Consider the following 13,810-nt stretch of genomic DNA (forward strand, 5'->3'; position numbering starts at 1 on the left):
TCTGAGACCCCACTATGGCTGGTGACTGGCTGAGCGGGCCTAACACGTCACATCCCAGGTTTCTACTCAGACCTAGAAGTGTCCGGGACTAGGGGGACTGGAGCTGCAGGATCGCTGAAGCGGGGAAGGTGAGCGCATGTTTTGTCTTTCATCCTCCCCAACACTTTGCCAAAAATCTCCCCAGCCCGGAGTTCTCCTTTAAGGATAACTAGATTTTATGCTACATCCTTTACCCCTTTCCACACTGCAGGTCCGATCACATAGCTATACACAGTGCATCCAGTGCATTACAAATCAGTAGGAACCTATGTCCCAGCCATGTGAAACCAAGTGTGAGTTTGTTCTCCACTATAGGAGGAGTGATCAGTGCGGAGGACTCCCGTCTATCAGCTCTATGAGGCCAGAGAGGTTATTCATCAATTAGTTGTCCTGGAAAGCTTTGTGGCTATGATATAAAGAGAATATAGCTGTAACCTTCATACTGTCCTTCACTATTACATCTCTCTGATATATTACATTGTTGGGTGAATAGATTAGTCATGTGGTTGAGATCATCATTTGTTTCTACCGTATATTGTTCTCTTCTCTTTGTAGTCATCTACAATCTGCGCAGAGCAAAACCTTCCAGAGAGCCGTCATTGATTGTCTCCAAAGTCCAGAACAGATCAAGACCATGCTTCTTCCAGGTAACGTGAGATCAGTGATCGGGATCTAATAGCGGTGGGACGGTCGCTGCTTACGTCTATGTTATGTTTTTTTATCAGTTTGTTATGTTTAGTTGTTCTCCGCTACTAATCTGCACTCAATAACCCATAATGCTTCAGTGTTCCGACCCTTTACTCCCTACTACATGGGGGGATTATCTGACCTATCAGGCCGATTTGGGCAGAAATCGCCCTGTGTAATAAAGACAACGATCAGCTGAGGCGCCTCAACAACTCTCCCAGAGGGTCCGTTTACACACACAGATTATCTGAGATATCTGCAGCTTTGGCTGCAAAAATCTGTCAGATAATCTGTGTGTGTAAAAGGACCCAAAGAGTCAGTAATTCAACACTGAAAAAAATAATGGTGCAAACGGCTGCCCACATCCCATCTACTGCTAGTACTGGCTCCGCCTGGTAGAGGAGGCGCATGCGCACAAAGTATACTGAGATCTATGCTCCATTTATTTCTTCCAAAATGCTTTATTATTTTTGTCGTAAAAGAAGTCCAAACAATCCACACCCTTAACACATATTCACATCAGAAACACCCTCATAATCTCCTTTCTTGGTTGAGCCACATAAACATATCTCATTACTTTTAAACAAAATGGCGGAGGGGCAGATCCTCGTGCCCTAATAAACATACCAAGGTAAATTAACCTTTCTAATGCTGCCTTTACACGAAACGATAATTGGCCCGATTGATCGTTTAACGATTTTGAAGCAACGATTTGGTTTTTATAACAATCAGCGTTTAGACGAATAAATCGTTAGAAAAATTGTAAGAAAATTCATAATAAAATTGTTAATGCGGTTGTTTTTAAGATCGCTTAAGCCCATCTTTGAATCTTTGAAAGACTGTTTACACGAAATGATCTGCGAATTTTTTGTGAACGATGAACGACGATTTGAGAACATGTTGAAAGATCAAAATGAACGACTTTTCGCTCGTCACTTGATCGTTCGCTGTGTTTACACGGAACAATTATCGATCGAATGCAATCGTTATTGCGAAAATTCGAACGATAATTGTTCCGTGTAAACGCAGCATTAAGGGTCCATTTACACAGAAAGATTATCTGACAGATTATCTGTCAAAGATTTGAAGCCAAAGCCAGGAATTAATTTGAAAAGAGGAGAAATCTCAGGCTTTCCTTTATGACCTGATCTCTGTTTATAGTCTGTTTCTGGCTTTGGCTTCAAATCTTTGGCAGATAATCTGTCCGATAATCTTTCTGTGTAAATGGACCCTTAAATTTAATATTCCCAATAAGGAAATCTTATATTTACACAACTCAACATTTATTTCTATTTAAAGAGGATGAACCACCTGGTACATCCTCTTTAACCTGAACCCACTGATCAAACGGCGCCGGCATGGGGAAGCCGGTGCCGCGGTCCATTTTTCGGACCGAGGCCCCATTCCCGTGCACGGCGCCGTTCTATGGCCGGTGCTCAAGCACTGGAGGCCGGCCCGCCCGCCCCCAGTGGGAGGGAATTCCCTCCCCTGTATGACGCGGCTCTGTTCATCCTAAGGGAGCCGTGACATACAGGGGAGGGAATTCGGGCCTCCAGTGCTTGAGCACCGGCCGGTTCCCGTGCATAGAACGGTGCCGTGCAAGGGGCCTCGGTCCGAAAAACGGACCGCGGCATCGGTTTCCCCATGGGTTTCCCCATGCCGGTTTCCCCATGCCAGCGCCGTTCGATAGGTGGGTTCAGATTAAAGAGGATGTACCAGGTGGTACATCCTCTTTAACATTTATCCGCCCCCTCCCCCTTTACCACCAAAAACCTAACCCCCATGCCACATCCTCCGCCTCTATGCGGAATCCCCCAAGGCCAACCACCGGGTCGGAATCGCCTCCTCAACTAAACGAGACACCAGGAGTGCATCACACTTAAATTTTAAACCAGAATAATCTATATAGGTTAGTAACTTAGTACCGTTCAGTTACCTAGGGCCGTGTCTACAACAAACTGACGCCTGCTAAGGAGTCCCTATGTCGCCCACATACAGCCTATTTTCTTCACTCACTCCTATACATCCGGACCCCACTTTCGCCAGCCCAGATATATTATTACATACCTTCCTTGGAGGCTAAGCCAACCATATATTATGCTCGGCCACAACCTTCCATTCTCAGACATCCATGGTTGCTCTATTTGTATCGCTTTCATATTACGTTGGTCCAGCGACCCTCTGACTACATTTACCCACAAAACCCAATGTCTCAATTCAATTACGAGGCCGGCAATCCCTGACCCCATTGACGCATACGGACTCCACACCCGGAATGGGGCCCATAGCCAGAGGCATATTATTAACCCCTACCAGCCTCACCATTTGCCCACTCGGAGGCCCAAGAGCTGCCCCACTGCTCACAACAACCAATTCAAATATCTCTTTATTATATCTAGCCCTATATCAAGTATGCGATTCCATGGGAATTGCCATGTTATATTCGGCTTCTTTTATCACATCCACCCAGAATCTCTGAATCACAGAGCACTGCCAGAACACATGTAGCCATCCAGCTGGTCCCAATCCACGCCTCCTACAACTTAGTGACTCTATCTTCCCAATCTTAAACAAAAAAGCTGGTGTATAGTATAGTCTAACTATGTTACATTGTACTATACGATGACCGTAATTCTTTGATACATATTTTACATTTTTTAGTATGGTTTTCCATTGCTCCTCCTCCCTCCAACTCTTCTTCCCATTTCTTCTTACTTACGACAATTCTATTCTCTCTAGTCTGACACAGAGGAGAGATTTTCTATGGGGATTTACTACTACTGCTCTGGACAGTTCCTGACATGGACAGAGGTGGCAGCAGAGAGCACTGGGTCAGAGTGGAGAGAATATAACACTTTCTGCTGGACATACAACAGCTGATAAGTACTGGCAGAGTGGAGATTTTTAAGTTACAAATATACAAATAACTTTCTGACACCAGTTGATTAGAAAGCAATTATTATTCTCTGGAGTGCCCCTTTAAGTAAAACTTTACCAGTGCTTTTCCTGTTTTGCAGCTGACTGGTGGACCTTTGAACCATAAGGACGAAGCTACCTTGAAAGATCTTCACGGCCACAGTGATAAATCTCGGCCGCCAGTATCGGAAAGTCTTTTTCACACCTGAATATGAAGCCGTTTAGTCTAGTTCCCTATTTCCTAGTCTTACATTTAATTTACAATCTACTATACCATGGGCTTGTCTATTCCATCTTTGTACCTTCATTTGCATCTTTAATCCTTTGTCTTTTGTCTTTAATCCTTTGTCTTTTCTCATGACACTATTGTATTTCTCTGCAGCTGATGATTTATAGATCTATGAGAATGTGCTGATGTGTATGAACATGGAGTCCTCCTTCCTGTCGGCTGAAACCATCTATATAAGTTATCAGCCCATCAGAAGTTCCTTATTGCTTCCAGAGAACGGCCAATAAAATGATCTGTATAAACACTTGGAATTGTCACCGTCTTATCATTTCCATAAAACCTTCAGGTCACGGAGGGGGAACATAATGCCCTCCAGCTGTTACAAACCCACAATTCCTATCATGCCTGGACAGCCAAAGCTTCAGGCTCTCTGCTGCCACCTCTGTCCATGTCAGGAACTGTCCAGAGCAGAAGAGGTTTTCTATGGGGATTACTGCTCTGGAAAGTTCCTGACATGGACAGAGGTGGCAGCAGAGAGCACTGTATCAGACTATCAGACCCCACAGCTGGGACACAGGGGATTCCTGTCAATATGATGGGAATCCCCCTTCTTTACAGGGTGTTCCCCAGAGAGAGGCAGGAGTGGGCAGTTGTTTAAACTTGCTGCCCTACTCCACTCAGCTGCGGGAACACCCTGTAAAGAAGCAGGGATTCCCATCATAATGAGGGGAATCCCCGCTTCTTTATAGGGTGTTTCCCGCAGCTGAGAGAAGCAGGAGCAGCAAGTTTAAACAACTGCCCGCTCCTGCCTCTTCACAATGACGGGGATCCCCACTCTTTACAGTAAGTAGTGGTGCAAGATGCACGGCTACTTACTGCTAGTTTTTTTTTAGCTCTGGGGCGCCCTGCACCTCAACCATGGAGTGCAGAAACCAATTAATAAGATTTACATTGTTCCTTATGGGAACTTACAGCTCGGGTGTCGAACTGCTCAGTTCTGGAACAGCCTTCCAGAACCGATTATGTTCCAGAACTGGGGTATCACTGTGCCAATGAAATATGATGCTGAATAAAACTATTAATAAGACCAAGGTGATCGATAAAGCTTCTATACAGCTACACCATGACCACAAGTAACATCAGCAAATGACTGGATAGTACGGCCATACTATTACAGTGCACAAAACACAATACAAAGACTAAGATTGCCACAAAAAAGTAACTACAGTGCAGCTACATCCAGAGACTAATAGGTGATGTCTTCTCTCATCAGAGACTTTCACTTTCCTTTTCTTTCCTGTCTAGATTAATAAGAGGGACGTCTTCCGGCCATGACTCATCTCCGCAGTATCTGCCTGACAAACATCTAAGGCTCTGCACTTTTCCAGCATCCTACACTTATACAAAATGACCGATCCATAGGGCCCCCCTAATAGTGCCCCCACACAGTAGTTTCCCTTTCTAATAGTGCCCCCACACAGTAGTTTCCCTTTCTAATAGTGCCCTCCCACATTAGTTACCCCCATATCAGTGCTCTCACACAGTAGTTTGCCTCCTTAAAGGAGAAGTCCGGCCAAAACAATTTTTTAATATGTTATTACTTACGGAAAGTTAGACAAATTTCTAATGTACATTAATTATGGGAAATACACATCTAGGGCTATTTCCCTTAATTTAGTAGCTTAGGGAGACTTCAGATTCTCTAAAAAAAAGTGACTTCACGAACCGGGGGTGTAATTCCTATGGAGTGTCCAGCAGGGGCGCACTATATATAGAAGTCAATTGTACTCATTGACTTCTATATATAGTGCGCCCCTGCTGGACACTCCATTGGAATTACAATGGATGTGTGTGTAAATGGAATATACAGTGTTTTTGATTGAATACATTTATGAAATACTTTGGGGAGCAACTGTCCTTACTCCCTAAAGTATTCCATAAATGTAATCAATCAGTACATTTGGATATCCATCACAGTAAGCCCGCCGCCGCCGCTGCTCTGGGCTACACTGAACTACTACTCCCATCACCTGCTCATAGCATGAGCAGGTGATGGGAGGTGTAGTAGCTTGGTTATCGCTATGAGATCGCCGCCGCAGCTGATGTTGCCGGGCGCCGCTCATCACTGTGCAGCCATCATCCCCCTCCGCTCCCCCCTCCTGCTTCTTCCGGGATCCGGCAACTTTACACTATCTGATGGCTGACTCCCCGCCCGGCCGCCTCTCTCCGATCACACATACTGACTCCCGGTGCTTCCTGGTGTCCCCGGCCGGCACGTGTGATCAGAGTGAGACGGCCGGGTGGGGAGTCAGTGTAAAGTTGCCGGATCCCGGAAAAAGCAGGAGGGGGGAGCGGAGGGAAATGATGGCTGCGCAGTGATGAGTGTCACCCGGCAGCATCAGCGGCGGCGGCGATCTCATAGCGATAACCAAGCTACTACACCTCCCATCACCTGCTCATGCTAGGCGGTTCGGCGGCCTTACTGTGATGGATATCCAAATGTACTGATTGATTACATTTATGGAATACTTTGGGGAGCAAGGACACTTGCTTCCCAAAGTATTTCATAAATGTATTCAATCAAAAACTCTCTATAACTATAAGTACACTAAAAAGCACAACGAACAAAAGCCTGAAAAATATTATATAACCAAACAATACTAGGAGAATAAAAGACATGAAAAACTCTCCGCCCTCATCTAGTAGCATGACGGGGAGATGTCCTGCAACGTGAGTGCGGTTGATCCGTCACCTTCATCCCAGGTGATCTTTTGCAGGAAAGTGGTTCCACTTGACCCAACATGGGGCCCTCCAGAATGTGATCAGGTACCTGCAGAGGTGAGGGATTATAGCTGTGCAAACGGGGCAGCCGATCCCTGACACTGCCCTGATACACTATTAACCCCTTCTGGACCAGGCTAAGTTTCGTTTTTGCGTTTTCGTTTTTTCCTCCTTGTGCTTAAAAGGCCATAGCACTTGCATTTTTACACCTAGAAACCCACATGACCCCTTATTTCTTGCGTCACTAATTGTACTTTGCAATGACAGGCTGAATTTTTGCATAAAGTACACTGCGAAACCAGCAAAAAATTCGAAGTGTGGTGAAATTGAAAAAAACCCAAAACGCATTTCTTTTATTTGGGGGGAATGTGTTTTTACGCCATTCACCCTGGGGTAAAACTGACTTGTTATGCATGTTCCTCAAGTCGTTACGATTACAACGATATATAACATGTATAACTTATATTGTATCTGATGGCCGGTAAAAAATTCAAACCATTGTTAACAAATATACGTTCCTTAAAATCGCTCCATTCCCAGGCTTATAGCGCTTTTATCCTGTGGTCTATGGGGCTGTGTCAGGTGTCATTTTTTGCGCCATGATGCGTTCTTTCTATCGGTACCTTGATTGCGCATATACGACTTTTTGATCGCTTTTTATTACATTTTTTCTGGATTTGATGCGACCAAAAATGCACAATTTTGCACTTTGGGATTTTTTTGCACTGACGCCGTTTACCGTGCGAGATCAGGAATGTGATTAATTAATAGTTCGGACGATTACGCACGCGGCGATACTAAATATGTTTATTTATTTATTTACTTTTATTTAAAACCTGGGAAAAGGGGGGTGATTCAGACTTTTATTAGGGGAGGGGGCTTTTTACTAATGACAATCCTTTTTTTTTTTTTATACACATTGACTAGAAGCCCCCCTGGGGTTAGGGTTATTCCCCCTGGGGGACTTCTAGTATATACACTTTGATCTCTCATAGAGATCTCTGCAGCATAGATATGCTGCAGCCGGAAGTAAACGAGTGCCGAGCCGGGGACGGCGCCATCTTGGAGCGGTCCCTGGCCGGCTTCAGTTACAGAGATCGCTCCTCCGGGATAACATCCTGGAGGAGCGATCTCCTCCACTAGACACCAGGGATAAACTGCGTCCGGTAATCTGTATGTATGTATAATATGTGCGCAAAAAATTCTATATACCAGCTAATCCTGTTAATCTGTTAATCAGGTAACAGATTACAGCTTTGCATTTGGGGCAACCGATCCCTGATTCACCATTCGAGTGGCAGAGTCGCCCTTTAAGAGTGTGGGCAAGGGGGAGGTTCTGTGTGGAGAGACAGCGACATTAACCCTTTCTCGCACGAGGACGTAACTGTTCGTCCTCGCGCGGGTGCGGCCGTTCAGAGCGGGGCCGCGCGGCGCTAATACCGGCGGTCCCGGGCTACAAGCGGCACCCGGGACCGCTGCGGTTCAGAGCGGGCTCGCCACGTGGCCCCGCTCTGAACGCCCGCACCTGCGCGAGGACGTACAGTTACGGGAAAGGGTTAATGTCACTGTCTCTCCACACAGAACCTCCCCCTTGCCCACACTCTTAAAGGGCGACTCTGCCACTCGAATAGTGAATCAGGGATCGGTTGCCCCAAATGCAAAGCTGTAATCTGTTACCTGTGCAGGACTCGCTGGTATATAGAATTTTTTGCGCACATATTATACACACATCTATAGAACTACCAGAAAAATAGACACATACACAAAGGCCCATACACACATAGATACACAAATATGCACACACACACAGTACAGAGATACAAAGACATGCAGATTACATACAGTGTATAATACATCTATAGCACTAACACACAGACACATGACAGGGATGCACACACAGATAGGCACAATACACATATACCCTCACACACTTTTTATGCAGGACAGGAAGCTCCAGGGGGATCCACATGTGACGTCTCCTCTCCTTCTGCTCCAGCCTGAATGGTGCAGCCTCCAGCCCCTCCTGCACCGACTGCAGAGCTGTACAGGTCTATACACAGCTACAGGGGGAGCGGACCACACTACAGGGGGGACAGGAGGGGGGGGGGCTGCTTCCCTCTGCATCTTCCTGCCTGTCATCTTGGTGCACAGGCAGGAATATAGCTGTGCCCAACCTGGGAGCTGCTGACCTGAGGCCGGTCCAGGGAGAGTGCAGGGGGAGGGGAGGGAACATGATTTCTGTTCAGTAAAAGAACGGGGCCCCCTGGAAGGCAGCAGGGATCTTTTTTTTTATTAAACTAAAATCTGGCACTCTTCATGTACCGGCCTCACTCTGCAGCAGCTCCCAGGCTCGGCACAGGCACACACTGTGGACATCTCTTCTTACCAACACAAGTGCAGTGTGAGAGGCATCACCGGGCCACATTATAGGCCGGGCCCCTGACAGCAGTACTGCCAATACTGCCCAGATGGCGGCCCTGACTCCATAGGTCAGATGCAGAGCGTCCGGCCCACAGAGTGTAAAGACTATCAGTAAGGAGCGATGCATCTTGCACCACTACTTACTGTAAAGCAGCGGGGATTCCCCTCATTATGAGGGGAATCCCTGCTTTAAACGGGTGTTTTCCCAGCAGAGACAGAGAGGCAGGTGGTTGTTTGAACTTGCCGCATGGCCCCTTCTTCTCCCCACTGTAGAGAACAGCTCCTCCAGCCTGCCCCGGCTCACTGGACCCCTCACCGGGCTGCCAGCTCCCATGCTTCAGCATCAATGGCCTGGAGATGGGTGGCGGCAGCTGAGGCAGGCTGGAGGGGCTGTTATCTGCAGCGGGGAGAAGCAATGGCAGCGCGGCAAGTTCACACAGCTGCCCGCCCCTGCCTCTCTGTCTGCAGGGAACACCCATTTAAAACAGGGATTCCCCTCATTATGAAGGGAACCCCCGCTCCTGTAACCTTGTAATCCCAAACACCTCAATAACTGTCGGCAGAATATTTATCTTCCCTGATTTTGTTCAGATACCGAGGTGTTACTGTATATTGGATTTTACAAGGAAAACATTGATCCTATTATAAAATTTGTTCTCACTTAAAGCCAAATTCAATTTTATTTCCTTTAAGGGGTCTCTCCATGTTCCCTGTCGTGTCTATAGAAAGAATAGGTTACTGCATCAGTTACTAAGGACAGGTGTGCTGCTCTTTCTGGAAGAAAGTAGCTATGGTTTTCTAATCCTGAATAGCCCCTTTAAAGGAGTACTCCAGAGGAAACAATGTTTTTAAATCAGCTGATGTCAGAAAGTTATACAAATTTCTAAAATCTTGTCTTCCAGTACTTATCAGCTGCTGTATGTCCTGCATGAAGTGGTGTATTCTCTCCAGTCTGACACAGTGCTCTTCTGCCACCTCTGTCCATGTCAGGAACTGTCCAGAGCAGCAGCGAATCCACATAGAAAACCTCTCCAGTGTCAGACTAGAGAGAATACACCACTTCCTGCAGGACATACAGCAGCTGATAAGTACTGGAGGACTGGAGATTTTTAAACAGAAGTAAATGACAAATCTACATAACTTTCCGACACCAGTTGATAAAATTTTTTTTCTCCCTCTGGAGTACCTCTATCTATCTATCTATCTATCTATCTATCTATCTATCTATCTATCTCCTATCTATCTATCTATCTATCTATCTATCTGTCTCCTATCTATCTATCTATCTATCTCCTATCTATCTATCTATCTATCTATCTATCTATCTATCTGTCTCCTATCTATCTATCTATCTATCTATCTATCTATCTATCTATCTATCTGTCTCCTATCTATCTATCTATCTCCTATCTATCTATCTATCTATCTATCTCCTATCTATTATCTATCTATCTCCTATCTATCTCCTATCTATCTCCTATCTATCTATTATCTATCTATTATCTATCTATCTATCTATCTATCTATCTATCTATCTATCAATCTATCTATCTATTATCTATCTCCTATCTATCTATCTATCTATCTATCTATCTATCTATCTGTCTCCTATCTATCTATCTATCTATCTATCTATCTATCTATCTATCTGTCTCCTATCTATCTATCTATCTATCTATCTATCTATCTCCTATCTATCTATCTCCTATCTATCTATCTCCTATCTATCTATCTATCTATCTATCTATCTCCTATCTATTATCTATCTATCTCCTATCTATCTCCTATCTATCTCCTATCTATCTATTATCTATCTATTATCTATCTATCTATCTATCTATCTATCTATCTATCTATCTATCTATTATCTATCTATCTCCTATCTATCCATCTATCTATCTATCTCCTATCTATCTATCTCCTATCTATCTATCTCCTATCTATCTATCTATCTATCTATCTATCTATCTATCTATCTATCTATCTATCTATCTATCTCCTATCTGTCTATCTCCTATCTATCTATCTCCTATCTATCTATCTATCTATCTCCTATCTATCTATCTCCTATCTATCTATCTCCTATCTATCTATCTATCTATCTATCTATCTATCTATCTATCTATCTTTCCATATGCAAATTACACCTAGCAATGATCTGGTATCTGATTGGCTGTCTGCTTTCTTTATGACATCACAGAGTGACATCACCACACATGATGACATACATGAATGATAAGGCGCCGCTGATCTCGGAATTTTTCAGAGTTGGAGTAGGAGTTGTAGTGTAAGTATCTCCCCCTCCCCTCCCCCACCCTATGCTCCGCCCTCTGCGCCCCCCCAAGCCTGGTGTCCCCCAAATCTCACACAATAGAGAACTTACATAGGTGAGTGATCCGCTAGATCCATAGAAACCCCAAGAAGCCGCACTAATAACATTTCTTCTCTCTTCCTCAGGTTCTCGTGTCTTGTACAGCGATCACTATGTTTGCTATGAAGGTAAGGGCCTGTTCACACTGTCCCAGTCTCTATGTATCTCCCCCTATATGTGTCAGCCTGTAGGGGGCGCTGCACCCATCACAGCCGCAGTTACTTCCTCCAATCTCCACAATTCTTCCTATTTCTGACCATGAAGAGAATTGATGGATTAGAGATTGGGGAGATTTATCCTGCCGTCCTATAGGAAGATGCTTCTCACTGCCCCTAGCAACCAGAGCTCCCATAGCAACCAATCACAGCCCAGCTTTCATTTTACCAGAACAATGTGAGAAATGAAAGCTGAGCTGTGATTGGCTGCTGCGGGCAACAAGGAGAATCTTACTGTAAGATAGAGCCATAAATCTCCAGCAAGGTACCTGCTGTGTGTTTCTGGTGCTGCCCCCTGCTGGTCTCCCTCTGTTACTGCTGTGTGTTTCTGGTGCTGCCCCCTGCTGGTCTCCCTCTGTTACTGCTGTGTGTTTCTGGTGCTGCTCCCTGCTGGTCTCCCTCTGTTACTGCTGTGTGTTTCTGGTGCTGCCCCCTGCTGGTCTCCCTATGTTACTGCTGTGTGTTTCTGGTGCTGCCCCCTGCTGGTCTCCCTCTGTTACTGCTGTGTGTTTCTGGTGCTGCCCCCTGCTGGTCTCCCTATGTTACTGCTGTGCTGCAAGTTGTTTGTCATTACAATGATGCTAACTCACTTCTCCCTGTTTTATCATTACAGAAATGGACTACAGTGTGCGACTTGCACTGTAAGTATCACCATCATCCTTCGCCCCCCATCCTACACCGCCCTCCGCCATTCCCCATCATCCACCATCTCCCCCCCCCCCCCGCACACACACACCACCACCATCCCCCTGCCAGTCTCTCCATGATTCTCATCTCTGTTTTTTTTTTCAGCTGAGGATCCAGATCCAGAACCAGAACCCTGGGAGGAGGACCCTGATGAGCTGTGAGTACCCCCCCCCCCCCACACACACACACCACCACGTATAGTAACATCACATTGCCCTTCCTCATAGGACCACATATCCCCCACGACCACTTACCTCCTCATACCCCACGGCCTGTGTATCACTAGTTGTGGAAGACTTGCTAATATGTGTCTTATTCTGGTTTCTCCTGCAGATGGCTCTTGGTGCTTCCTCCGTACCCTGAGGTTGTCAGGTATGGTGGAGTCTTCCTTGTAGAAGGAAAAAAATTTACAAACATCTGAATATTTTCTATAGCTAACCCTATATAGCTGCTAAAAGAGATTACTAATCATCATTCTCTTCTTTCCTCTATAACAGGATTGACAATTTCAAAATAGATCAAGATGAAGGACCTAATGAGGCGTGAGTATCACCCCCCTTTTCACCCCTCACCCCCACCCCCATGGCCACTTATCTCCTTATACCCCATGGCCACTGATGTCAATATACCACATGGCCACATATCTCCTTATACCCCATGGCCACATATCTCCTTATACCCCATGGCCACATATCTCCTTATACCCCATGGCCACATATCTCCTTATACCCCATGGCCACATATCTCCTTATACCCCATGGCCACATATCTCCTTATACCCCATGGCCACCTATCTCCTTATACCCCATGGCCACTTATCACCTTATACCCCATGGCCACTTATCTCCTGGGTATTGTGGGTAGTTCTATGTATCACTAGTTGTGGAAGACTTGCCAATGTGTTTCTTCTTCTGGCTTCTCTTGCAGATGGCTCTCCTTGGTCCGTTCGGCCCCTCCTGCTTTCAGGTATGGTGGAGTCTCCTTGTAGAAGGAAAAAAATCCAAGCATTTGAATATTTTCTGTAGATTCCATTAATGTTATGTTATCCTAACCAGTTCTGTTCTCTACCAGTGACGGCTTTAAGAAGAACACCTGGCAGCCCGCACTGGAGCCTATCAGGTAAGACCCCGTACTTTTCTATCATTCATCACTCTGATCCTCTTACATTGGTGCTAGAGACTGGGATAATGTCTCCTAGTCTTTAGATACATATAACATAATACATGTTTACATAATATATGTTTTATGTACAATAGGGAGGAGACCGAAAAGGAGATGAAGAAGGAGATGAAGAAGGAGAGGCGTGAGCAGCAGAAGTCAAGACGAGCTCTGAAGAGGGCGAGGAGGCTGGCTATGTAAGTGGAGAGATGCAATACACTAACATACAGACACATTATAGATCACACCACTATATAGACACCTTACTGCCCCAATAGAAGACACTGATACAAAACCTGTCTGCAC

The 13,810-nt window shown here is 45.4% G+C and overlaps 1 protein-coding gene and 2 long non-coding RNA genes across 4 annotated transcripts in view; 2 read left to right on the forward strand and 1 right to left on the reverse strand.

Annotated features, from left to right (window-relative positions):
* The window catches only part of NECAB3 (N-terminal EF-hand calcium binding protein 3), a 57,935-nt gene extending 53,738 nt beyond the window's left edge, over window positions 1–4,197 (forward strand). Inside the window, exons 12-13 of the mRNA XM_069952625.1 lie at window positions 595–686; window positions 3,744–4,197. Coding sequence (XP_069808726.1) covers window positions 595–686; window positions 3,744–3,769 — 118 coding nt within the window. The 3' untranslated portion in view covers window positions 3,770–4,197. The remainder of the gene's footprint in view (window positions 1–594; window positions 687–3,743) is intronic.
* Window positions 1–11,784, reverse strand: part of LOC138772312 (uncharacterized) — a 62,630-nt gene extending 50,846 nt beyond the window's left edge. For both annotated transcript variants that reach the window (XR_011359742.1, XR_011359743.1), the window contains exon 1: window positions 11,457–11,784. This is a non-coding gene — a long non-coding RNA (uncharacterized lncRNA). The remainder of the gene's footprint in view (window positions 1–11,456) is intronic.
* LOC138772311 (uncharacterized) lies at window positions 11,531–12,891 on the forward strand. Its single transcript, XR_011359741.1, has 5 exons — window positions 11,531–11,572; window positions 12,273–12,300; window positions 12,452–12,503; window positions 12,680–12,718; window positions 12,844–12,891. It is a non-coding gene; the product is annotated as an uncharacterized lncRNA (long non-coding RNA).
* The last annotated feature ends 919 nt before the right edge of the window (window positions 12,892–13,810 follow it).

Source organism: Dendropsophus ebraccatus, chromosome 14, assembly GCF_027789765.1.
Source record: "Dendropsophus ebraccatus isolate aDenEbr1 chromosome 14, aDenEbr1.pat, whole genome shotgun sequence".
Taxonomy (NCBI): Eukaryota; Metazoa; Chordata; class Amphibia; order Anura; family Hylidae; genus Dendropsophus; species Dendropsophus ebraccatus.